General features: G+C 35.4%; 1 protein-coding gene across 1 annotated transcript in view; it reads left to right on the top strand.

Moving 5' to 3' along the window:
* The window catches only part of SLC12A2 (solute carrier family 12 member 2), a 93214-nt gene that overhangs the window by 26586 nt on the left and 39276 nt on the right, over nt 1-27352 (top strand). The window contains exons 3-11 of the mRNA XM_052642968.1: nt 1033-1108; nt 1417-1512; nt 13107-13246; nt 14924-15034; nt 15636-15744; nt 20064-20191; nt 20288-20372; nt 22366-22517; nt 26683-26790. Coding sequence (XP_052498928.1) covers nt 1033-1108; nt 1417-1512; nt 13107-13246; nt 14924-15034; nt 15636-15744; nt 20064-20191; nt 20288-20372; nt 22366-22517; nt 26683-26790 — 1005 coding nt within the window. The remainder of the gene's footprint in view (nt 1-1032; nt 1109-1416; nt 1513-13106; nt 13247-14923; nt 15035-15635; nt 15745-20063; nt 20192-20287; nt 20373-22365; nt 22518-26682; nt 26791-27352) is intronic.

Here is a 27352-nt window from a genome sequence, read left to right as displayed (position 1 = left end):
CTGAATTATATTTTATAACCTCTTATGAATCTCACATGTTGTCACTTCTCAGAAATTAAGTATGAAGCTATTACATTGATGGGAGCAGCAGGATCAAGGAAGCCGGGCAGGCAGCATAGCTGAAATGTGCCTGCTTCCTTTCCTGCTACCAGATTGTCTTTTGAAGAGAAATGTGTAGAAGTTAAGCAGCAGAATATAGGAGAAATATTTATGTTGAGATCACATCAGTAGACAGGTCTAGGTAACCAGGGTTCAGATTTACTTTGTTTTTTTTTCCCTGTGTTTGAATAGGCTCTAAGGATCTAACTAGAGTAGGTAGACAGGCTGATTGAGACTTTGGAAGCGCTAAATTAGAGTTGTATTGACATTTAGGGGAGTAGAGGGAAAGTTCCAGTTCTAGTCATAGTTTTATTGTCTAATTGGTAGAAAGCATTTTATGCTCTGGGTTGTATTGTTTACCTAGTCTTAGATTTTAGCATTTCAGAAGACTATATACTATGTATGAGCATAATAAATAAAAGTAAAAATAAATTGGGGATATTGTCTTTATGAAGAGTTTTGGTTTCTGAAACGTGTGAATAGTTAGCATTTGAGTTGACAAATATTACAGAATATTTAAGGCTACTTAGAAATTATGAAATGAGGATGTTATGAAGGAGTAATTTAAAAATTAAACTTACTTGGATTGAAAAGGGGGGAACATACACTGCTCTTCTTTAGGGCTGAAGTCTTAAAATATTCCTTGTATCTTTCTTGTTCATTTGCTTCTGCTGCTTCAGATAATTTGTGTGTGTGTGTGTAAAATATATGCACACTCATATATTGCATCATACTTATACTTTAGTTAGCTCACATTGAAGCTCTCACTAAAGCTCTTTTTAAAAAAATCTGTTAAAGAAAATCTTCAGATAAGAGATTTGAAATGACTTTCTGTAGTTTTAAAAGTATGTTATCCAGCTATTGGCTAGTTGAGCATTTACTGTGTATTGTATTTAATTACTTTCATCTGTGACTTGGCTCTTCCTCTTCTAGGTACGTTGTATGTTAAACATTTGGGGAGTGATGCTCTTTATTAGATTGTCATGGATTGTGGGTCAAGCTGGAATAGGTGAGTCAAGTTACATACTGTTGATTCATTTGAGAATGAGTAGGCAAAGTAACTGAGTGCATCTGTAGGCTCTAAAATTCATGAAATTCAATCCACGGGAATCATTCTAAGCTACGTTCTCCTTTGTGTCAGACAGTTGTCTTCATGTCCTTTCTCTAATTCTAGATTTGATCTAAAATCGGTTAAAGATAAGATAATTTGTAAGTTATAATGTTAATTCAGTATACTTAAGACTCATCAGTTGTAGATGTGGCAGATTTAAATGAGACTAAAAGTATTCTCAGGTTTTCTTTTCTTTTTCCCTAAAGGTCTGTCAGTCATTGTAATAGCAATGGCCACTGTTGTGACAACTATCACAGGACTGTCTACATCAGCAATAGCTACTAATGGGTTTGTACGAGGAGGTAAATTCAGTCTTTTCACATCATCATTGGATTACTGGCACTAAATAAACAGATTTTAAAATATTTCTATTTTTTATCTTAAAAACATTTTAGGTTCTATATAGGCAAGAAAGTTGCTGTTGAGCACTTCTGAAGTAGATTCTGAATATAAATTTTAAATTGATCCATACACAAACATGTATGCTTCAAATTGTTCAGGTGTTCAGGTGTCTGGTAGCAAGAATGGAGCTTCTAACTGGGTTTCTTCTCCACTGAGGCACCATTTGCTACCTCCTCCCAGGATTTCGCCCTTGGATTAGTGTTGTGCAGCCTGCATTTGGTCAGTATTATACAGGTGTCACCTCGTTCCTCCCCACTGAAGGAAATGTAGACAGAGTTCTTTCCTCATGGTCTTAACAGCTTGCATAAGCTAAACCTGGGGCTCTGAATCCATACCCTGAACTCCAGCTCTCTTCTGAGGGTACCCTGAGGCCTGTTGTATTGGAGCCCACAAGATCTGCCTTGTGAGGTTTTACTCTTCCCAGGAAGAATACCCAAGACAGCAGGAGAATGGCTTTGGGACCCCTGAGAACAAGAAAAAAAGAAATCCATTTTCCAAAGCAGAACTCATCATTCAGCTGGAGGGGAAGATGCTGAGAGAAAGAAGAGAAGATGTGTACCAGCTCCTATAAATTCATCATAGCAGATCAACTGAGGAAGGCATCTGCCTGTTCCATCTGCCTCAACTATTTTGCAGATCTGTATTTAACGTTAAATACATACAATTTCTGCTTTATCTGTATTAGTACTTGGAGAAAGAACCAGATTCAGCTTCTCATTTTACCCTAGTCGTCTTCATATATCTTATGTACCACAGGATTCAGATCACTGTGGCTCTAGGGGAGGCTGGTAGCTCATACCAGTACAGTTATGACTATGTGTTGGCTGTTTTATGTGTACATGAAGTTGGGGTCTAAGATGTGGGTATGCCCAAGAGTTAATCAGGCAATGCTGAGAGATTCTTGGTTGCTTGTGTACTAGGTGCCCCATGCTTCATTTCATTCTGCTACTATTAGGGAATGGAAGTAAAAGGAGAAATTGATGCAGTATTAGTTATTTGAGAGGATCAGCAAATCATTGTCGACTTTCTCCTTGTCTTCAGCCCTTCAAATCTAGGTTGTGAGCCTCAGGGAGTGGGGCATGGACCCACGGTCAGCACAAACCCCAGACTGTTCTCTCTGTGAGTTCAAACTTCTGGAAAGTATAGATTTTCCTGCATTGTGACTGAAAAGCCACTTCATGCACTACTACCAGTTCAGTTCAGTTCAGTCGCTCAGTCGTGTCCGACTCTTTGCGACCCCATGAATCGCAGCACGCCAGGCCTGTAGTTTTCATATATTTTCACAAATACTTCAGAGACTTGTATCTAATCTTCTGTCCTGGGACACGGACAAAGTATGAGAATGTGGAATGCGTGAAGCTGTGTCCCAACAAAGTACCATGTTGCAGTTTTATCTGAGTTCCCTCAAAATGTTAAGTCAATTTACAGAGTAAACTAACTATAGGGAAATAAAACCATATATATATATGGAGTATATATATATATACACACAAACATAAATATATGGAATTATATAATTTGAAATTCGTATGTTACCACTTATTCTTAAATGACAAAGTAAATATGTTTGCTGAGATAATGAAACCTATAGGAAAAGAGAAGCCATTAATTTAAAGAAATGACCAACTACTTTGAAGCTTTGCTAGAAGGCATTCATTTTTCATTTAGATCAGTCAGTGATGTTAGAAACCTAGCTGATCTTTTATAGAATATAAGTGAGCTGCATTATCTACAGTGAAAGTTCCTATAGATTCTTGCAATGAATGTAAATTCCTGTCTCCTTTATATATACTTCATAGAGTTTGAGATCCCTAACAGCATTTATTTTGGTTTCTTAGTAAAACAGTATTTCCACATGGGAAAAAGTAGATATAGGTATAAAACTGGTGAGATGACATTTTATTCTGTATTCATGATTCTAAATTAAAAACACCAGTATGAGTCATATCCCAAAGAATGTATTTCTTAGCTCTCTCCACAAAAATCACCTGTCACAGATGGTCAGCCCAGTACCAGTGAGCACCCCTAGTGGCCACATTGTGTATTTTCATTCAAAGGAACCGGGGGACCTTGGAGAAATTATTGATTCCGTATCTGGGTAGGAAATGTACTAGACAAGTCTAGACATCTTTTCTCATCAGTAAGTAAAGAAGATAACAAAGGCTATTGTTTCACGTTAAAAGGACTGAGGAGCCAACGTGAAAAAGCTCACACTTTGGATAGTTTGAACAGGAGTACTACTACTAATTATAACTGATTTAAATGAAAGCATAATATAAGATAAAATACCTAGCTTCACAGACATTACACAGATGCACAAAACCTCATTTTTACCTTTGTAGAATGCTAGAGAACTAACTTATTTTGAAAATTGGTAAAGAATCTAGTGTGAATCAAGTTTTCTGAATGAAAATTTCCTTACCTCGACTCAGTATAAGAAAGAAATTAATAAGAGATTTATCCTTTAGGTAATTATTCTACAAGATAAGTGAAGAAGAAAAAGAAATTGAAGTATCCCAATTCTGTAAACACTTTACTTAATAGCACCTGTGAAGTACTGAATGTGAATCACCTTGTGCCTGTAGTTCCAGCAAGCAGAGAACAGGCAGGGAAAAGAGGAACTTACAAGTGAGACTAGAGGATGACAGCAGCAAATGCCAGACCGGGAATCTCTCTGGAACAAGGAATCCTTGTTCAATATAATTTCGCAGGGAGCAAAAAGATAGAGAGGGGGTTATGGTTTAGAACAAGCTTTCAGACTTGGTTCATGTATAGATGGAGTTATCTTTCAGTATTGTGGGACCAGGGGTGCCTACGTTGAATGCCCTCTATCCCAATCACTGAGGACTTAATTTTGACTTCTTCCTTGAAAGGGCTGCATAAGAGGAGATCAGGAGAGTTGGAATTATTTAGAAGGTCAGGGTGCAAAGAGTTAGGTAGAGATGCAATGGGAATAGCAATATCTGCATGGGATGCCCTCTAGCCCAATCACTGAGGATTGAAAGTTGACTATTAAGGGAATTAACAAGAAAATATTTTACCCAAAATATTGCTGACTGTGGTTGCTCTGCTTAAGAATTTCATTTTCAAGAGTCCTCTTTTAAACTTGAGCATGTAGTAATTAATATAAACTATTTTGAGGTAGTGTTTGACAGTTTAATTTGTTTTATCTTGATTCTTAACTGAATTATATATTTTTCTGCATTAATACTGAATAATATTTTATTCTCATTTTATAAGGTGTGTGCTTCCAACTCCATGGAAGTGTGTGAAAGGTGTTCTTTATGCCATAGGAGAGATTTAATGTTACTAAATAGCCTTTACATTGACTTTAACAGTACCTTTTAGAGATTTAAACAGGTAGAATCTAGAGAAGTATAGTTTTTAAAAAAAATAGAAATTAACTGTCAACTTGTAAAGAAATGTGCTGTTCTGTGCTTAGTCGCTCAGTCACGTTCAACTCTTTGTGACCCCATGGACTGCAGACAGCCAGGCTCTTCTTGTCCGTGGGAATTCTCTGGGCAAGAATACTGGAGTGGGTTGCCATGCCCTCCACCAGGGCATCTTCTCAACCTAGGGATCCAACCCAGGTCTCCCGCATTGCAGGCAGATTCTTAACCGAGTGAGCCACCAGGGAAGCCCAAGAATACTCGAGTGTATAGCCTATCCCTTCTGTAGGGCATCTTCTCGACCCAGGAATTGAACTGGGGTCTCCTGCATTGCAGGCGGATTCTTTACTAGCTGAGGTCATCCTATAGTCTCATTTGTAAGTTTCTCTTTTCCCTGCCTATTCTCTGCTTCCTGGAACTATAGGCACAAGGTGATTCACATTCAGTACTTCACAGGTGCTCTTATTAGGGGAAGCCCTGTAAAGAGGTATAACGGTGTCTGATTATGAAGTCTAGGATAAAAATAATACGGAAACATATAGGGAAAGAAAAAGAGTTAAAACTTAGAAAACGCAAGGTTTTTAGTTTCAGTCTTGATTGGATTATAGTAATAATGGGAGGAGGGTACTATTTGAAGCTATTAGTGGCAAGTTAGAGAACCATCGCCTCAGTCCTCTATTTCCACGGAGTAGAACTAGCACCGCCAGCTAGCTGATGGAGTCCCCTCTTCCTTCTCCTCTGGCATCCTCCCTGCCCTAGCCATAGACACATGCAGCCCAGAACTGTTTCCCATCCTGCAACTCCTGCCAGTGTTCTTGAAAGCTCCTGTTTTACAGAATTTACAGGTTCTGCAACTCAGATGGTGCTGGCCAGCTTCCGCTGTCACTCAGATCTGCGTTTCCTAGATTTCACAGGCCAGAGTTTCTTCTGTTCACAAACCATTAATCGCTGAATATCAACTCATTTATGAAATAGAGGACAACCACAGGCAGCCTTTTATAATATGGAGATATAAATTCTGATTTTTGATTTATAGTGTATTATATGAACTGAGCAATAGAAGGGAACAGTTCTTCAACCATTTGATGGTTTGGAGCATTAAAAACAGAGGTCTGTACACTTTCAAATAAAAGCCCACACTACATCAAATTTCTAATAGGTAGTTCTGAGAATCTAAAATCAGTGGAAACCTACCTATGTGACTAAGATCAAATTTTTATATTCCTTGTATTTCAGTTCATCAACAGATAATTGTTGAGTATGGGTTTTAGATTTTTAACTATGAACAGGCTCACATTATGTGAGACAGAGATTGTGTTTCTCCCTGCTACTGTCACTCCCCTCCACCCCGCCATAGATAGCCACTTGTCTAGCACCATTTGTCAACAAACTATCTACTCCATACTGAATTAGTTTTGGTGCTGTCGTTGAAAACCGAATTTTCTGTGTATTGTCTTTATTGTATCCTGTTCCATTGATTAGTTTATTCTGATACCAGTTATTCCAAGACTACCCTGTTTTGAGTGCTTAGCTTTATAAGTTCTAAGTCTTTAAACTTTGTTCTTTTTCAAAATTTTTGACTCTTCTAGGTTCTTTGTATTGCCATATAAAATTTTTGAATTGGCAGTTCAATTTCTCTAAACACAGAAAACCTCGCTGGGACTTTGGGATTTCACTCTTAAAATTTTTTGGTGGGGGAAGAATGGTCATGTTAACAATACTGAATCTTCCAGTTTCTAAACATGGGGTGTCTTCCTGTTTATTTAGATCTTGTTTCTGTCAGCACTGTTGTATATTTTTCAGTATAGAGATCTTGCATGTCTTGTTCAGTTTATCCCTCAGTCATGGTTTTCATCTGGTAAATGGTAGTTGTAAATTTCATTTTCCACATTTTTTAATGACTGTGTGTAGAAGTGCAGTAGGCTTGTGTGTCTTAGTTCTGTGACTTTGCAAAACATAGAGTCATCATCTGTGAACAGACACGGTTTATACTCTCTTCAGTCTTTAGTGTTTTCTTCTCTCCTTCTCTTTTTCCCTCTCCTTCTGTTTTGTCAATCTGTTGAAATAGATAGAACCTTCAGTACCATGGTGAAGAAGCGGTGAAAATAAACATCCTTGTAGTGTTGCCAGTTTTAGGGGGACTGAGTTGAATATATCACTATTAAGATGTTAACTGAGTAGTTCTGGAAGATGTAATTTGTCAGGTTGAGACAGTTCTATTTCTAGATTGCTGGTAGTATTTATCATGAATGAATGTTGGATTTTGTTACACTTTTTCTATATCTGTTGAAACGGTTATGTGGTTTTTTCTCTTGTTCTGTTATTATCAAAATTATATGGTATTTTGAATCTCAGTAACCTAGCATTCGTGGCATAAACCCCACAAAGATCAAAGATATATTTGGTCAAAAAATATTATGGTTTCTGTTACTTTTTACTTGCTAACATTTTGTTAATGACTTTTGAATCTATGATCATGAGAAATATTTGTCTAAATTTTTCTTTTTTTGTAATAATCTGTGTCAGGTTTTGGTATTAGGATTAAGCTCAACTCATAAGGGGTGTTGGTTAGTATTGGTTTTTCCTCAATTTTCTGAAAGAGTTTTTGTAAAATTGATCTTATTTCTTCCTGGGCCTGTGGTTTTGTATATGTGTGTGTGTGTATTACAAATTTGATTTCTTAGGAGTATTTCAGTTTACTGTTCTTGTCATAGTTCTGGCAACTTTTTCAAAGAGTTTGCCAGTTTTCACCTTAATTGATTTTTCTTTATTGTTTTCTGCAACTGTGGTTTTAACTTTTTTTTTTTTTCTACATTAGGCTTTCCTTTTTTTCTGTTTTCTTAAGGTAGAAGCTTAGATCATTGATTTCATATTATTTACTTTCAATAGAAGTGTCATTTTTTTTTAATATTAGCACTTAAAGCTGTAATTCCTGCTTTAGGTTTATCCCACTGATTTTGATAGGTTCTCTTTTCATTATTGTTCAGTTCAAAATACTTTTTAATTTCCCTTGTGATTTGTTCTTTTACTAGTGGGTTACTTTAAAATATGTTGCATAATTTAAAACATATTTAGGGGAAGTCCATACATTCAATTCAGCACTACTGTCAGTAATGCTATGTCATTTCAGTTCTTCGAAATATATAGTGACTTGTTTATGGCCAGTAATCATATAGCTGTTGATTAACCTAGTCAGAATTTTGTTTATTGATGTGAAATCTACTGAAAGCTGCAGGGACATGTATCCCCAAATCAATATATAGTAATAATAGAACCCAGTATATACTATTGTCATTACTTAACAGCTCTCGTGTGTGCTTCATTGGTGTCTTCTACACTCAGAAGACACGGCATTTTACTGCCAAATTTTGAGAGTTCATGAGGATCTTTTCTTATCGACTTTCTGTGTTTGCTTGAACAACAAGATTTTTTTTGTAAATAAAATAGTTATTTTTTCTGTTGCTGCCTTTTAATGCATCATAATTTTTTATACTCTTCAGCTTATTTAATGATAATAAAAAGTTATTTAATTTCACATACTGTACTGAATAAGCACTCAGAGAGACTTGAGTTTAAGCCCATTTCTTCCTTTACTATATGTGTGACTGTGGTCAAGTTACTTGACCTCTGTAAGCCTGAATTTTCACATACTTAAAATGGGAATGATAATTGTACAGTTGTCCCTTGAATAACACATAGGTTAGAGATGGTGATGACCCCTATGCAGTTGAAAATCCTTGTATAACTTTTGAGTTCCCCGAAACTTAACTATAGATTACTGTTGACCAGAAGCCTTGTAGGTAACATAAACCATCAATTAACACATATTTTATGTATATGTATTATATATATACATACATACATGTATTCTTACAGTAAAGTAAGCCAGAGAGAATAAAATGTTATCAAGAAAATTCTAGTGAGGAAAAAGTACATTTATAGTACTATGCTATACTGATGCCATAAGTTTTACATCATCTTTTTACAAGATGAATCATTTGTTAATACCTGCATTAATATTGTCTTATATGCTACAAAACACTATATATGTTACATGTATTACTAACACTAGAGATAAAATGAAAAGATTCACTTTGTTGTACACCTGAAAGTAAGACATCATGCAAATCAACTATGTTCCAACAGAAGTTTTTTTAAAATGTGAGAAACTAAAAAAACATTTAACAAATGAAAAGAGAATGTGAAAAATGGAATTTATATTTCTTTACAGGTATAGCAATTGACACTTGAAAACAAAGAGGCAGCAATATGATTGCTTTATTGTAGCCTAGTATGATATGATTGTATCATGGTAGCCTAGCCTCTACACTAATGAATGAATCCTTGTACAGTTTTTATGTCATACAGTATTATAGTCATATTCATAGTATAGTATTATAAACACTGTTACGTTTTTTAAAAACCACTTACCTGCAATGATGCGCAGTTTCTCTAATTACCAGAGAGGGAGGGACGGAGCACAGCTTGTTTTGTATGTTAATTCTCTGAGCAAAGTTAATGTATTAGAAAGAAAATTAACATTAATTTCGTATTAGGTATCATTTACCTTAAGCCTATGTAAAGATAGACTAGTATCCACATACTTTGTATGTGTTCATGACATACCTAACTTGTTCTTAATTTTTTCTGTATTTCTATACCATGTGATTCCTCTGTGAGTTTTTTCAAATTATCACAAATCTCCAAAAAAATTTTCAGTGTATTGAAAAAAATCCACATATAAGTGGACCTGTGCATTTCACACCTGTGTTGTTCAAAAGTCAATTGTACTTGCTAGAATTAAATAAAATGTGTAATTTTACTTAATTACAAAATAAACATTTTATTTTAAGGTATGTATCACTCTGTGTTGATTAGTAAATAGACCAGCCTTTCAGAGCAGTAGATCTTTTATACTATTTGTTGCTAAGGGAAAAAAGGGAGGGGAGAAAGCTCTTAAAACTGGTTGCCTCAAGGACACAGGAATAGAAATGAGATAGGAAGATGAGCAGATGCTTTTAAAATATTCTTCATGTGTAACTTTTTATTTTCACTAAAAAAAATAAAATATTTTAAAAAGTAGTTGAACTAGGTAGGTCCTAAGTTTTAAGTTTAGGTATCCCAATTAGTGGAAGGTTTTTAAATAGTTCTGAAATGTCAGAATTTGTTACTTACATTCATTATTTCCCTTCTAGTTATCTTTACCAATGTTAAATACATCTTAAGATATATATTTTTTTCTTATTAGTAATAGAAAGCCTTGAAATTTCAGAAAATCAAAAGTTTAAACATGTAATAACTGAACTCTATGCTTTTATAGGTTCTCTTGGTGTATTTCTCCTTCTAAAGAATATTATCAACTATTGAAATACATGAGTGGCTGACTGATTTCAGTTAACCTTTTATTGTGACATAATTGTCCTATCTATTAAGTCAGGGTAAATAATACTTGTCTTAATTCATTATTGATATTGAGATTAAATGACATGTTCATAAACTATCAGTTCAGTTCAGTTCAGTCACTCAGTCATGTCCAACTCTTTGCAACCCCCTGAATCACAGCACGCCAGGCCTCCCTGTCCATCACAAACTCCCGGAGTTCACTCAGTGATATTCTAGGGATTTTCTGTGTGATTAATTATGTGATTTAATATCTTTAACTTTAGCTCTTTGACATTAAAATTGTCATTATATGTAAGTCCATTAGAATTTTCAGTGTTCAAAAGTATTTGGGGAAAATTTTTGTCATTTCATCTCATTTTAAAAAATGAGACTAATACTAAATGATCAGGTTGCAATTCTTTTTCTTCAGAATTTTAAAGATGATAAAAATGATTAATTGGTAAAGTGAATTACTAAGAAAGTTTTTTTTTTAATTGGCCTAGTAGGCTGCAGTCCATGGGGTCAACTGAGCGACTTCACTTTCACTTTTCACTCATGCATTGGAGAAGGAAATGGCAACCCACTCCAGTGTTCTTGCCTGAAGAATCCCAGGGACAGGGGAGCCTGGTGAGCTGCCATCTGTGGGGTCGCACAGGGTCGGACACGACTGAAGCGACTTAGCAGCAGTAGCAGCAGCATAGTTATTTTACAGTGTTGTATCTGTGCCTACTGTACTGTAATGAGGAAGTTTTGGTGGGTAGGTTTAAACTATAGAATATTTAGAGAAACTTGATAAAATTAACCCCAAAACCTATTACAGGTATTTTCAAAATAAAGTTTGCATATTTAGTAATTTATTAAATTGTAGAATCTGTTGTTTCATTTGTCTTCATTATATGGTTTTAAGACTTCCTCATTATGTTGTTTTAAAACTGCCTTAGACAGAACATGAAGAGAAACTAAAGAGCCTCTTTATTGAAAGTGAGAGAGTGAAAAAGCTGGCTTAAAACTCAACATTCAGAAAACTAAGATCATGGCATCTGGTCCCATCACTTCATGGCAAATAGATGGGGAAACAATGGAAGCAATGACAGACTTTATTTTCTTGGGTTCCAAAATCCCTGCAGATGGTGACTGCAGCCATAAAATTAAAAGACGCTTGCTCCTTGGAAGAAAAGCTATGACAAAGCTAGACAGCATATTAAAGAGCAGAGACTTTACTTTGCCAACAAAGGTCCATCTAGTCAAAGCTATGGTTTTTCCAGTAGTCATGTATAGATGTGAGAGTTGGGACCATAAAGAAGACTAAGCGCCAAAGAATTGATGCTTTTGAACTGTGGTGTTGGAGAAGACTCTTGAAAGTCCCTTGGACAACAAGGAGATCAAACCAGTCAATCCTAAAGGAAGTCGATCTTGAATATTCGTTGGAAGGACTATGCTGAAGCTCCAATACTTTGACCACCTGATGTGAAGGGCTGACTCATTAGAAAAGACCCTGATGCTGGGAAAGGTTGAAGGCAGGAGGAGAAGGGGACAACAGAGAATGAGATGGTTGGATGGCCTCACTGACTCAGTGGACATGAGTTTGAGGAAGTTCCAGAAGATTCTAAAGGACAGGGAAGCCTGATGTGCTGCAGTCCACGGGGTCGCAAAGGGTCAGATACAACTGAGCGACCGATCAACAAAAAGAACAATATTTCATCAGTGTCTAGAAAAATGTATATAACTTAATGTAACTTCAGTACTATTAAAACTAAGTTGATTATGACCTAGAAACCAAAAGTAAATTAGAAATTTAGGGGAGCTTTTAGAGACTTTAGATAAGTATTATTCTGACTCAGAATCAAAATACTGATTTAAGTTAGAAAAATACTTGCTTCATGATAATAGCTCATGTAATGTCTTTGTCTGCTCTGCCATTTAGGCAGGATTTATAATATAAATATAAATTTATAATATAAATGTTAAATATATAAATATTAATAAATTAATATAAATTAAGTTTTATTATAATAAAACTGGGCTTCCCTTGTGGCTCAGCTGGTAAAGACTCCACCTGCAATGGGGGAGACCTGGGTTCGATTCCTGGGTTCGGAAGATCCCTTGAAGAAGGGAAAGGCTACCCACTCCAGTATCCTAGCCTGGAGAATTCCATGGACTGTATAGTACATGGGGTTGCAAAGAGTCGGACACGACTGAGTGACTTTCACTCACATAATAAAACTATGTCTCTTCAGGATGTCAGTATGTGCTGTTCATTAAATTTCTTGTGCTACCTACATTTTTCTTTGGTATACACATTCAGCAAATTACCACACTAAGTAACTGAAATCATGTCAGTTATCATTTTTAATGTTATTTAAGATTAAAAATATTACTTAGGAAATCATTGGGAAATGATCTTGATGTCTCCGAATATGAGGAGGAGGCTGTTGCCATTTTAATCTAAGCTTTAGAAAAGAAAGTAGGGACTTAAATAGCAGGATGATTTTTATATTTAATGTGAGGAAAATCTTCTGGATGTTCAGAACTGTTATGAATGAAGTGGGTTGTAAAGAATTCTTTCTGGGTGTTTCTTCCTAAAAATATGCTCACCCACTCGCCTGTTACTTTAACTGCTATGTTCACTGGTGGCATGTGTTTGTGAACTCTTGTGTAATTGAAAGGATTATTTGACATTTAAAATTCTAACATTAGTACTTGTGTTTGTTTCTTTTCTTTAGGAGGAGCATATTATTTAATATCTAGAAGTCTAGGGCCAGAATTTGGCGGTGCAATTGGCCTGATCTTCGCTTTTGCCAATGCTGTCGCAGTCGCCATGTATGTGGTTGGATTTGCAGAAACTGTGGTGGAGTTGCTGAAGGTAATTCACCTTTTTCCAGTCATTTGTTTTCTGGACCTTTACTGAGAATTTACCTGCCATTCACCACGTAAGATGCCAGGAAAGCAGCAAGGAACATAAAACTTGTCCTTCAAGAAGTTTAGTGTGGGACATAGACCAACAAATGTCAGAAATGGGTAACTGCAGGAGGTCTTGACAAACTAGGAGGATCACTTAATTTACCATCCAGGAGTAGGGTGGCAGAGAAGTGTCAAGACAGCATTTTCAAAGGACGGGAGTCAAGACATTAGCACCCAGAAAGGAGAGGTGAGATATGGTATGAGGGAAATAGGAAAGAAAAGAAAGACCTAGAAGGGGTAGAGTATGGTGTGTTACTAAAAAAAAAAAAAAACACAAAACTGGAAATATTTCAGTACGGCTGAAGCACAGAGTGGCACGAGGTTCAAGATAAGAGGGAAGAAAGAAAGGATCAAGTCAGGAAGGGTCTTGTTTGCTGTTAAACCTGGATTGTATTTTATCTGGAGTTGAGATCCATGATGATCAGATTAGGTGCCTCAAGAAACACATGATTACAGTGTAGAGAATTGTGAGGAGTCACAGTTGGACATGGAGACAATTTAAAAGGTTGTAGCTATCCTGGGAGAAGAGATGTTGATGAGTATTAAACCAGTGACGAGTGGAGCTGGAGGATGTATTTGAGTGGTTTTTAATAGGTTGAGTAAGTAGACTTGATTGATGGGACGTGGGAAATTAGAGAACAAGAAAAGAGGACTGATTTAGATGGATGGTAATGCCATTTACCGTGAGATAGAGAACACAGAGCATTTCAGTTTGGCATGTCTGATTTGGTATATGTAAGTCAAGCTGGCCAGGAAGTGGTTGATGATACTGCCCTGGAGTTGAGAAGAACTTAGTTGAAAAGAGTAATTAGTATGTGTGTAGTTAAAGCAGTAGAAATAGGATTCAATTTTATTAACTGAGAAGAATCTTGAATGACAGCTGTAGTTGTTCATGTTAGGTTGTAACTTCTTATACTGTAGTATATGGTATATTAGGAAGTGTAACATCTGAAAAGGACTGATAATTGCATTGGCATTGACCTTAGCTGCCTAGGCCAAAGGGACAGAGAAAAGGAAGTAAGCAAACAGTATAATCATTAAGAATTCATAGTCTTTCATTGTTTAATTTAGTATATGTTTTTAATATCATTATTTTAGCCACAAATAATTTTGTTCTTAGAATGGAACAGTGTGAGTTTGGACAGCTGCATGAAAGTGTGTTCATCTCTTTTCCTTATACAACGGAAGAGACTGTTGAAAGCTGAATTCATTAACCACAATGAATACAAAATATATTTCTGCTTTGTAACTTTAAAAAAATCCTATTAGTACTACTTAGTCATATTATGACTTTTTCTTTTTGCTTGTTAGCAATCCATTTTTTAAATTTGAGTCTTTATAAATATAGCAGTATTAATATTTGATCATATTTTTGATGTCTTCAGATGTTTGAGTGACATCTCAATAGTAAACAGTAATTCATTCTTTTTTTGCTAGATCTCCGTATTCATTCCTTAAATAGGAATGTATTCAACTTCTGTCTGTGAAGAACTATGATATCTCTAAAATGTTTCAAAAAGAATGGAAGAATTTAGCTGAAGTAAATAATATTGTTCATTCTATTGTTTTCTTTTTGTAGGAACATTCCATACTTATGATAGATGAAATCAACGATATCCGGATTATTGGAGCCATTACAGTGGTGATCCTCCTAGGTATCTCAGTAGCTGGAATGGAGTGGGAGGCAAAAGTAAGTAATGGTATCATTAGGACCTCTGTAAATGTTGAATGTACAAACTTTTAGAGCTTATATTTTAGGTATTTTCTAAGGTGCGGTAATACCTTTAGATTTTGAAGGTTCCTAAGTGGCCATTTTCAAAGACGTTTACATATAAGGTCATTTCTATTTGGCAAGGTGGGGAGTATTTGGAAATAATAGTCATTTAAAGAGGTAATCAAAGAGTATGTAAGAAAAAATGAATTATGGGGTATGTCAGAGGGAGTTACTAAAGGTAGTACCAGTACTATAATTTTTTCCAGTACTATAATTTTTTTCTATATTTTAACATTTGTGTTGTTAGTGCATCTAACATGCACATCTTTAACTCACTATGGAAATAGTTGGCATGACCCTACTTTTGCTCTCCATTTTCCCCCAATGTGTTGAACATTCTGAGATGGTTCCTTTAACAAAAATTTATTAAGCACCTGCTTTGTGCTTAGCACCGTGTGAGGTTCTGGGAAAACAAGACAGAAATCTTTTCCCTTAACGGGAGTGATATTCCAGTGGCACTGAATTGGTGTATCGACACAGTATGTTTGATTTTGATTTTTAACGTTTAAAATTTCAGGCTCAGATTGTTCTTTTGGTGATTCTACTACTTGCAATAGCTGATTTCGTCATAGGAACATTTATCCCATTGGAGAGCAAGAAGCCCAAAGGTTTCTTTGGTTATAAGTGTAAGTAAGAAAGAATGTTTTTTTTAAGGTGCACATTATATCATTCTAGTGTTAAATAAATTTAGTACATTTTTCATATTTCGTAATGTAATTGAGTTTGGTGTAGTGACTAACAGTAATTGACAGTCCAGTTTAGTTTGGTTTCTTTTTTGTATAATTGGAGTAAAAAAAATCACTTTTATTTATAATTTTCATTTTTCATCATTAGCAAAATGAAAGGTGATAAAACATAGAGAAATCAGTGCTACTGAGGAAAAGTACTTTTGTTCTCATTTGGGGAATTTGTTTCTGAAATTGTAACTTCTGTTCTAATGTTGCTTTTCCATTCTTTTACTTGTATTTAAACACAATAGTCTAAAAGTGCCTGAGACTGTGAAAGCAACTAGGAATAGTTTCTTGATGTAATTCTACAGTTTACATTATTAATTGTGTGAGAATTTTCCAGTTTTCATCTTCCATAACCCTTTTCATTCTGCCTCTTATCTTTCACTACAGGTGTAATTTACGTGTCATTTATTGTTTTATAAAGTGTCTTTCTGTATCTCTGCCCCGCTCCCTCCACTGAGCTGCCGTGCACCTGTCTCTTCAAGGCAGAATGAAAGCCAGATAGAGGAGTTGCAGTAGCATCAGAGTTGCTTTCCCTTAGGGTAAAGGGTCTGCCTGTGTTAGATTGACAAAAACTCCTTGTTTTTTTAGTCTCCTGACTCTCGGCACCATTCTGTTTAGCTGTCCCATTCTCCTTTGATGTCAGACACTGTATTCTAGTGAGTTCTTTCCTACCTAATTCTCTGGTCGCTATGTCTTTTACTCCTGTTTCCCCTTCTCTTCCTTCATCCTCTAAATGTCAGAGTTGTACAGTGTTGTCCTGGGCTTTCTAACTGTATTCTTTGCTTTGGCAATATCTATTCTCATGGCTCAAAATGCTTTCAAGAGACTGACATATTTCTACTCCTGGGTCTCTCCTTTAAACTCCAGATATAAGTATATATTCAACTGCTTATTTGATGTCCCTTCTAACTAACCTTTCTTGAACTTCTCCATCCTGATACATGAAAGAAATCAGGATCTCAGTGTTTTCTACTTGCTCTCTTTCTAATCCTTCTCTCATCAGTACATTATTCTCCTGTCACTAGATTGAACCACTACAGTCACCTTCTAATTGGTTCCCTGCTTCAGATGCTGATCCTTCAGTCCATTGTCTCTGCAGCATCCACATAAGCATTGATCATACCATGTCATTTCCATGACTCTGTGCCCACCTTGGCTTTTCATTATATTGAGGACAAAATCGAAACTCTTATAAAATAAAATTTTGCATGATCTCACCCCTGCTGATCCCTTCCATTTCATTTCATCTCCCCCGAACTGTGAGAGCTTTGCCTTCTTTTAGTTCTTCAAAAGAGCTAAACCTTCTTCCTGCCTCAGGGCCTTTCTATATGTTGTTGGTTATTCCTGGTGTACTCTTTCCCTGGAACATCACATGGTGATTCCTGCTCTGTAAAGTCTCAACTTAAGTGTTAACTCCTTAGTTGCATCACTTTCAGTTCAGTTCAGTCGCTCAGTCGTGTCCAACTCTCTGTGACCCCATGAATTGCAGCATGCCAGGCCTCCCTGTCCATCACCAACTCCCAGAATTCACTCAGACTCACGTCCATTGAGTCCGTGATGCCATCCAGCCATCTCATCCTCTGTCGTCCCCTTCTCCTCCTGCCCCCAATCCCTCCCAGCATCAGAGTCTTTTCCAATAAGTCAGTTCTTAGCATGAGGTGTCCAAAGTACTGGAGTTTCAGTTTCAGCATCATTCCTTCCAAAGAAATCCCAGGGCTGATCTCCTTCAGAGTGGACTGGTTGGATCTCCTTGCAGTCCAAGGGACTCTCAAGAGTCTTCTCCAACACCACAGTTCAACAGCATCAATTCTACAGCACTCAGCCTTCTTCACAGTCCAACTCTCACACCCATACCTGACCACTGGAAAAACCATAGCCTTGACTAGATGGACCTTGGTTGCCAAAGTAACGTCTCTGCTTTTGAATATGCTCTCTAGGTTGGTCATAACTTTTCTTCCAAGGAGTTAAGGGTCTTAATTTCATGGCTGCAGTCACCATCTGCAGTGATTTTGGAGTCCCCCAAAATAAAGTCTGACACTGTTTCCACTATTTCCCCATCTATTTGCCATGAAGTGATGGGACCAGATGCCATGATCTTCGTTTTCTGAATGTTGAGCTTTAAGCCAACTTTTTCACTCTCCTCTTTTCACTTTCATCAAGAGGCTTATTAGTTCCTCTTCACTTCCTGCCTTAAGGGTGGTGTCATCTGCATATCTGAGGTTATTGATATTTCTCCCGGCAATCTTGATTCCAGCTTGTGCTTCTTCCAGCCCAGCGTTTCTCATGATGTATTCTGCATAGAAGTTAAATAAGCAGGGTGACAATATTCAGCCTTGACGTACTCCTTTTCCTATTTGGAACCAGTCTGTTGTTCCATGTCCAGTTCTAACTGTTGCTTCCTGACCTGCATACAGATTTCTCAAGAGGCAGATCAGGTGGTCTGGTATTCCCATCTCTTGAAGAATTTTCCACAGTTTATTGTGATCCACACAGTCAAAGGCTTTGGCATAGTCAATAAAGCAGAAATACATGTTTTTCTGGAACACTCTTGCTTTTTCCATGATCAAGTGGATGTTGGCAATTTGATGTCTGGTTCCTCTGCCTTTTCTAAAACCAGCTTGAACATCTGGAAGTTCATGGTTCATGTATTGCTGAAGCCTGGCTTGGAGAATTTTGAGCATTACTTTACTAGTGTGTGAGATGAGTGCAATTGTGCAGTAGTTTGAGCATTCTTTGACATTGCCTTTTTGGGGGATTGGAATGAAAACTGACCTTTTCCAGTCCTGTGGCCACTGCTGAGTTTTCCAAATTTGCTGGAACATTGAGTGCAGCACTTTCACAACATCATCTTTCAGGATTTGAAATAGCTCAATTGGAATTCCATCACCTCTACTAGCTTTGTTCGTAGTGATGCTTTCTAAGGCCCACTTGACTTCACATTCCAGGATGTCTGGCTCTAGGTGAGTGATCACACCATCGTGATTATCTGGGTCATGAAGATCTTTTTTGTGCAGTTCTTCTGTGTATTCTTGCCACCTCTTCTTAATAGCTTCTGCTTCTGTTGGGTCCATACCATTTCTGTCCTTTATCGAGCCCATCTTTGCATGAAATGTTCCCTTGGTATCTCTAATTTCCTTGAAGTGATCTCTAGTCTCTCTAAAGCATCACTTTAGCTTTGTGTAATAAACACATTGAATTAGATTATCTCTCTCTGATTATTTGTCACAACACCCTGTTGGCATTGAGTACTTTTACTGCTGTTTGCAGTAGCCTTTTGTTTTTTTTTTACTTATTTGGTAGCTCCCTATTGATACCACGAGGGCTTCCCTTGTAGTTCAGTTGGTAAAGAATCTACCTGCGATGCAGGAGACTTGGGTTCGATTCCTGGGTCAGGAATATCCCCTGGAGAAGGAAATGGCTACCCACTCCAGTATTCTCGCCTGGAGAGTCCCATGGAGATTCATGGCAGGCTATGGGGTCGCAAGAGTTGGATACAACTTAGTGACTAAACTACAACTACTACTGCTATTGATACTTTTAAGTTCCATGAAGGTAGCTTGTTGCTATTGGACTTCCTCAGTACCTTGAGATACCAGATGGCTCCAGTATTGGCACATGATGTATACTCAGATACCAGATGGATGGATGGATGGATGACAGTTTATTGTTTGTTTCAATTTGAGGACCTATTAGAATAGATGGAAATAGTAGGAACTCGTTGACACTTTCATTATTATTGAAATGGAAAGGACCTTTACCTAGTTTGTCTTAGCTAAAAATTATCTAGATGCCTGATGGATGGCCTCAAAATTCAAACAGTTCACCCCTAGGAAATAGAGAAGACAGTACAGATGAGTTGTATATAAGGGAAACAAACAGTTCTGGGTTAGTGTGATGTCCTTTTTTTTGTTCTTCCTGCTTTCTTGTTTCTTTAACCTCTTGGCCTGTCTTAAGAGTCAAGTTAGAGGTATTTCAAACATAATTAGTAAGGTATACAAAACAATAGTGCATGAACCAGATCAAACCACCATTTTGGCTGTAAACTGTTTTCCTCATATAAGAAAAGGGGAACACCAATACTTGAATTAAATTTACCAGTTACTGGAACTGAAGAAAAGTTAGGGATCATAAATCACCACTTACTCTTAACCTAAAATTTTATGGCCTAATCTGCTATCCATTAATTGCCAAAAATATTTTATTCTCTATAGCTGAAATATTTAATGAGAACTTTGGGCCAGATTTTCGAGATGAAGAGACCTTTTTTTCTGTATTTGCCATCTTTTTTCCTGCTGCAACTGGCATTCTGGCCGGAGCAAATATCTCAGGTGATCTTGCAGTAAGTATTATAAAGTACTTTACTGATTTCATATAAAAATGATATACATATATTTATTTTTAAAGGTAGACTTGAAAAAATGTTTTTGTCTTCTAGGATCCTCAGTCAGCCATACCCAAAGGAACACTCTTAGCCATTTTAATTACTACGCTGGTTTACATAGGAATTGCAGTATCTGTAGGTAAATAACCTTACATTTCTCTATGTGTTTCAGTCATTTAATGATGTATATACTATAAGTATTCATTTTCATGGTATTTCTAACTTTTAAATTAAGAACTATTTCAATAAAAAGACATGGAGTTTTGTATTTTACTTCAAAAGTACTTAAGTAGGCTGCTGCTGCTAAATCGCTTCAGTCATGTCCGACTCTGTGCAATCCCATGGACGGCAGCCCAGCAGGCTCCCCCGTCCCTGGGATTCTCCAGGCAAGAGCTAGTGGTGACTTAATACATGTTGTCTAAGCTGCCAAATACTCTACTGTTTCTTGTCTGGGGTTTTTATTTAATTATATAGTAAGTTAGAAAGTTATGTAAAGTCTCATCTGCAGATTCTTAAATTTCACCGAGACATATTTACAGAAAATATAATTCATGTGTAGAAGTAAATGAATTTAACTTTCTGTTCTTCACGAATTTTAGCATATTTTTCTTTATGGTGGTTATTTTTTATATTTTTATGTAATCTTACTCTGTTAATATTATTTCAAGGCCATTATACAGAACCTGACATTTTTTACCATAAAAATTTGATTTCAATTAATAAGAGGTACGACATTGAATGAAAAGTATTACTAAATTAATGAAAATGATTTTAAGCTATTTTAATACATTGATGTAATCATAGTACTTGAAGAAAGGACTTAAGAGGTCAGCCAGTCTCTAAATCTTTTATGTGTGAGGAAGCCAGTTTTGCTGCCAAAAATAAGATAATAGCACTGCCTTTAAAAATTATTTTCATGACAAAGAGAGTTTTGGTGTTTTTATTTATAAGTAAGTAAGTAAATAATTTTAAAAGACTAATTTAAGATAGGTTCTATAACTGAAACATTCTAGTCTAGGAAAAATTTAATAACTACTGATTTTACGTATAATTTGCATACACTGACTATCGATGCTGTTGTCTTGAATTTATTGTACATTCATGAAATTAAATACTTCATCCAGAAATCATATTCCTAAAGTATAAGCACTGTGTTTAATGTCTAAATTCTAAAATTCAGGTTTTACAGTTAAAAATTTTAAGCGTACTAGAAGAATAAATCATAGTCTAGTACTAATCAAAAGAATCACAAATTCCAAATTAATTAACTATAGAATATATTATTTTTCATAGTATTTGATTATTTAGTCTGCTGCAAATCTCAGATACTATATGTTTTCTTTTTTTAATTTTTTCATTTATTTTTTATTGCAGTAGAGTTGATTTACAATGTTGTGTTAATTCATGCTTTACAGCAAAGTGATTCAGTTATATGTGGATATACATTATTTTTACTAATCTTTTCCATTATAGTTTTACTAGGATATTGAATATAGTTCCCTGTCTATATAGTAGAACTTTGTTTTTTATTCATTCTCTGTGTAATAGCTTACATCTGCTTACCCCATAGTCCCAGACTATCCCTCCCCAACTCCTCCCACCTTATATTTTCGTATTATCAGGGTGGACTTACTTGATACAAAGGTGTAAATAGAATTATATAATTCATTCATGTTTAAATTACTTTTCCTCACAGAAGATTGATGTTAACTCAAGTCTGATCTTTGGCACATTTTAAATATAAAGTATTCAGAGTATGTGAAACTGTTTCTGCCATTTGGAACTCTTTCAACATAGTGTTTCTGTATTTGCTTTAGGACATTTTAATCAAGTAGTACAGGAAATGATTTTGCTAATATATCATTTTCACAGTGATGTTTAGAAGATTTTTAAGTATATACATATACATACTTTATAAGGTTTCGTTTCATTGACTCAATACTGGGGACCATGATGCTTTCCAGATTCTGTTCCAGGTAAAGAATTTCTTAACTGTAATACACTGTATTCTATTACTCTTATAAGCAAGTACATACAGTCAGTACCATAAATTTCTTTATGGGTATATATAATTTTGAAATGAAGGTAAATGTTAGCTTGATTATTTGTCCTCATTGTCACTTGTGCTTCAGGTTCGTGTGTTGTTCGGGATGCTACTGGGAACGTTAATGACACCATTGTAACAGAGCTAACAAACTGTACTTCTGCAGCCTGCAAATTAAACTTTGATTTTTCATCTTGTGAAACCAATCCTTGTTCCTATGGCCTAATGAACAACTTCCAGGTGAGCATCAAATTTATATTATACAAGCATTCTGTGTTCATCTAGAGGTCAAACTGCTGTCAATTCTACCATTCAGAGTATAGCAAAAAGTTCTTGCTATTGCTTTATACTCAGATATCAGTGAAGACAGTATGCAGCTAATAGTGCATGCTCAGTCGCTCAGGCATGTCCAACTCTATGCAACCCCATGGATTGCAGCCTGCCACACTCGCCTGTCCATGGCATTTTCCAGGAAAGAATACTCGAGTGGGTTTCCATTTCCTCCTCCAGGAGACCCTCCCCACCCAGGGATTGAACCAGTGTCTGCTGCATTGATAGGTGGATTTTTTACCACTGTGCCATCTGGGAACCCCATGTAAATAATTGGGCAAACAGAAAAATATGAGAGAATGAAACCTGAGCCTGTTCAGGGGCAAAAGGGCCCCAGAGGGTAACACTTTTATAATAAGGTATAATAAATAGTAATTATATATAGTATACTGTTTGAGAAAGTAAGAAAGTATCTCACACATAGTCATATGTGCTGGGCCTATTTCTGGCTTCTCTGTTGTGTTCCATTGATCTTCGTGTCTATCCTCCCAACAATGCCATAGTTTCTTGAGTATTGTAATTAGACTGTCAGTCTTAAAATCAGGTAGCTTGATTCCTCCCGCTTTATTCTTTTTTCAAAATTATTTTAGCTATGTTAGTTCTTTTGCTTTTTCAGATACATTTTAGAATAGTCTATGTTAATCTACAAAAAAGTCTTGCTGGAATTTTGGTAGGAAATGCATTAAACTTATACATCAATTTGGGGAGAACTTTACACTGTTCCAGTCCATGAACACATAAATTCTACCCTTTATTTAGATCTTCTTTGACTTGCTTCATCATTATTAGGTAGTTTTCAGAATATCAGTCCTGTATATTTTTTGTTAGATTTACACCTAAGTATTTTGTTTTTATTTTTGAGCAATTTAAATCCATACTAACTGAAATGAATTCAGCTTTCTGATTTGAGATTTCTCCCGAATTCCTCTATATATAAATGCCCTTTTAAGTATTGATCAGTATCAGCAGTCTTATTTAATTAAATATGGCTAATATAGTGATGCTGTGTTAACCACCATTGAACAGCAGAATTAAATTATTAATGAATGCTTAAAAGTTTGTGAACTAGTAAACATATGAACTCTGTAAAGATTAGTAGTAGTAGTAGTAGTTTAGTCGCTAAGTCATGTCCGACTCTTGTGACCCCATAGACTGTAGCCTGCTAGTCTTCTCTGTCCATGGGATTCTCCAGGCAAGAATACTGGAGTGGGTTGCCATTTCCTTCTCCAAGGGATCTTCCTGACTTAGGAATCTAACCTGAGTTTCCTGCATTGCAGGCAGATTCTTTACCAACTGATCTACAAAGGAAGCCCCAATAAAGATTAGTACTACTGCTCCAGTATTTGCAGACTATCAGTCCTGCTTTTTATTTATTCTATTTTTGTAAAATTTATGAGTTTTAGATAAGATTTATAAGATGAAAAGGAACTACTAAAATATGGAGGATATTTTGAGAGTTGCTTGATAATTCTCAGGATGCTAGAAAGAAAAAACTCAAAGGTATAGATAGATTCAGGAGATTAAAACAAGATATTTTGTGGTAAAGTTATAGAATAGATCTACAAATTCAAAGTGGAAAATGAAAATTCTGCTTCCTCGTGTTTTTCTAGTAAGACTTAAACCTAATAAACAGAATAGTTGAGGATTTAATGTATTTCAGAACATTATATAGAAGTATTATGTAGACATTTTATGTAGAATCTGTGTGGTTTACATGAAAATTTTTAATGGCATTATGTATATTTTCTTTTGTATAGTTTCAAACAATTGGCTGCACTTTCAGTGGTTAAAAATATTGGACTCAATTATGTAATAGATGTTTGTTTTTTTCTAGTCACAAGACTAGGCAAAATCGTAGAATGAAAGAAAGTATTCATGTCCAGCTAATTATTCAGGCCAATTCTGACATTGATATTGTGTATGAAAGACACAAATGTTGGTCTCTGCCCAGGGACTGAAAATGCCAATCGGATTTCTGTGTTACTGCCGTAAACTACAAAAGTATGTTGTCTTTATTAAGTCTAAGTATGGGAAGTATGGACTTGCTCAATCAAAGTGTAGGAGTTTGGTATATGTAAATCTACTTTTCTAATTTAAGTAAAATTTTTAAAAGTACTTTGTGAAGTGATAGAGAATGGAAAGAAAATTCTGTCAAATTATTAATTGCTTGTCACTTGGAGAATGAAAAATGGTGAATAGAACATTACGGAGGAGCACGTAAATGGAGACTCCATGAAATCTATACAAAGGCACAACTATATAATGCTATTTTGCATATAATTGATAAATATATGTACATATAGTTGAGTCACCTTATCTTAAATGTTTAATTTTATTTAGTTTTATGTTTATTATATTTCTATATTTTAATGCCCTCAGAAACCTTTGACTCACCATTGTTTAATAAACAGTGTGATGATCATTCACTACTAGTAAAATTTATAATGGATAGATCAAATTAACAGTACCTAAATCCATTAAACAGTTCTTGCAAATCAACTTTATATTTTGACAGATTTTAAAGGTACACAAGGAACAGTGCTATGAAAACCTACCCTACCTACTTACCCTTCATTTGTATTTATTAGTTGTTTATCTTTATAGGTATAGTATTTTTCTTTTCAAACCAATGAGAATGAATTATAGACATCACAACATGACAGATTGGAGTATTTAGAACATTCTTTACAAGTGTGGTTGAATTATCCCACCCAAGTAATCCCAGTGTGGATGAAATACTGTTGTCTAAATATATATTCCATATTCATAGTTCTCACTTGTTCCAGTAATGCCCCAGATCATTTTTTCCTGATCCAGGATTCAGTCTATTGTCACACGTGGCCTTTAGTTATGTTATTTTTAACCTTTCAAGGTGTTGACATTTTGAAGGGTTCAGGCAAATTACTTTGCATTATGCTCCTCAGTTTGTTTATTTTATTGCCTTCTCATCATCTAAGTTAGTGATCTAGTTTTTTAAACTCCTTATAGGGAAATATTTGAACATGTTCAAAGAGAGAGAAAGCAATCTAATGTACCTGACATACACATTTTCTAGCTTCATCAGTTACTAAAGCATGGCTAGTGGTGTTTTGTTTATGACCCCCAATTCACAGATTGCTTAGAGGCAATTCCTAGACTTAAATCTTTTTGACTGGATATTTCAACTTTTATCTTAAAAAAAAAAAGGATTCTTTAAAAACAAACAAAAGACATGACCACAATACCAATCTACTATCTTAACATCAAAAAAAAAAAAAAAAAAGAAACAACCTTCCTAACAGAAATGTATCATACCAGCTTGGAGTATTATTGTGCACCTTAGTCTGATTAACTGTCTAGATCTACCTACCAGTTGACTAGAAATAGAGGTGAGAGGAACAAATTAAACAAGGCAATGGAGACTGTCAGCAAAATCCAGAGCATAGGGTTTCTCTAGGAGAAATAATATAAAAATAATAAAATTTAAAGAAAGGATGAATCTGTGGATTGAAAAAGACTTAAGACAAAAGCACCAAATATAAAGTGTAATCCTTTTGTGGATCCTGATTTGAATGAACTATTTTAAAAAGCAAGAAAAGAAAGAATTTGGGAATTGTGGATGCAATTGAGTATTTGATGCTGTTAAAGAATTAAGCAGTTTTTAAGATGTGACAGTGACTGTAGTTACAGTTTTTAAAAGTTCTTACCCATTAGAGGTACACACTGAAACATTTATGCATGAAATGATATATGGAACATTTATGTGTGAAATGACTTACAATAATGCAAATATTGGCCTGTTGAAACTGATGCATATTTTGTAGTTCAGCATGCTCTTCTCATTGCCATTGTGTTTGCCTTTGATGTTGCACAAAATAAAAGGTTTTTTTTTTTTTTTACATTAATTAAGGGATGGTGATACATCATTTTCAGAAGTTTGTAATGCATGTAAGAACCATTATTACTGTGGACTATTGCTTTTGTTATCATATTCTCCCCAGTATTACTATCAGTGTTCTTCATAGGAATAGTAGATGTATAGTGTTGTGGATTTTTTTGAGTTGTATGACTTACTTTTCCATTGTCACTTTTTAAGGTAATGAGCATGGTGTCAGGCTTTGCACCATTAATTTCTGCAGGTATCTTCTCAGCCACTCTTTCTTCTGCATTAGCATCTCTTGTGAGTGCACCCAAAATATTTCAGGTGAGTATTTCACATTGCAAATTTTATTATAGAGGTAGGCAAGGTAATATATTTCAAATGGGATTTTAATTTTTTAAATGATTTACTTACTTCTGTCAACCCTGTGTATTTATATGATACATGCCAACACATATATCAAGAGTGGCATATTTAATTTTATGCACAGGAATGTGGATATGTATATAAACAGTTGTGCATTTATTCACTCACAGGGTATAGTTTTTGAGTTGTCTTTCTGGAAGTGGTAATGAATTTTTGCTTTTTTGACATTCTCTGTTAGCATAAATTTTCATGCCTTACCAAGTATAAAAAGTACCATAAATCAAAAGAAGATACTTTATCTTGTTCCTGTTAGCATAATGCCAAAATAAGTGTTTTATTTTTATGAATTTTTGAATGTCTAGTATGTGCCATACATTATGTTAGGTGCTCAGGATATAATGATAAATAAAACATTATCTCCCTTTAGTGAGCATCAAATAAACAAACAACTGATACTGCATAGAAAGTACTTTTTATTACTAAAACAAATGAAGTATTGATTCTGCAACTTTGTTCTTAA

The sequence above is a fragment of the Budorcas taxicolor genome, chromosome 7 (assembly GCF_023091745.1).
Source record: "Budorcas taxicolor isolate Tak-1 chromosome 7, Takin1.1, whole genome shotgun sequence".
NCBI lineage: Eukaryota > Metazoa > Chordata > Mammalia > Artiodactyla > Bovidae > Budorcas > Budorcas taxicolor.
This window is presented reverse-complemented; position numbering and strand designations above follow the sequence as displayed.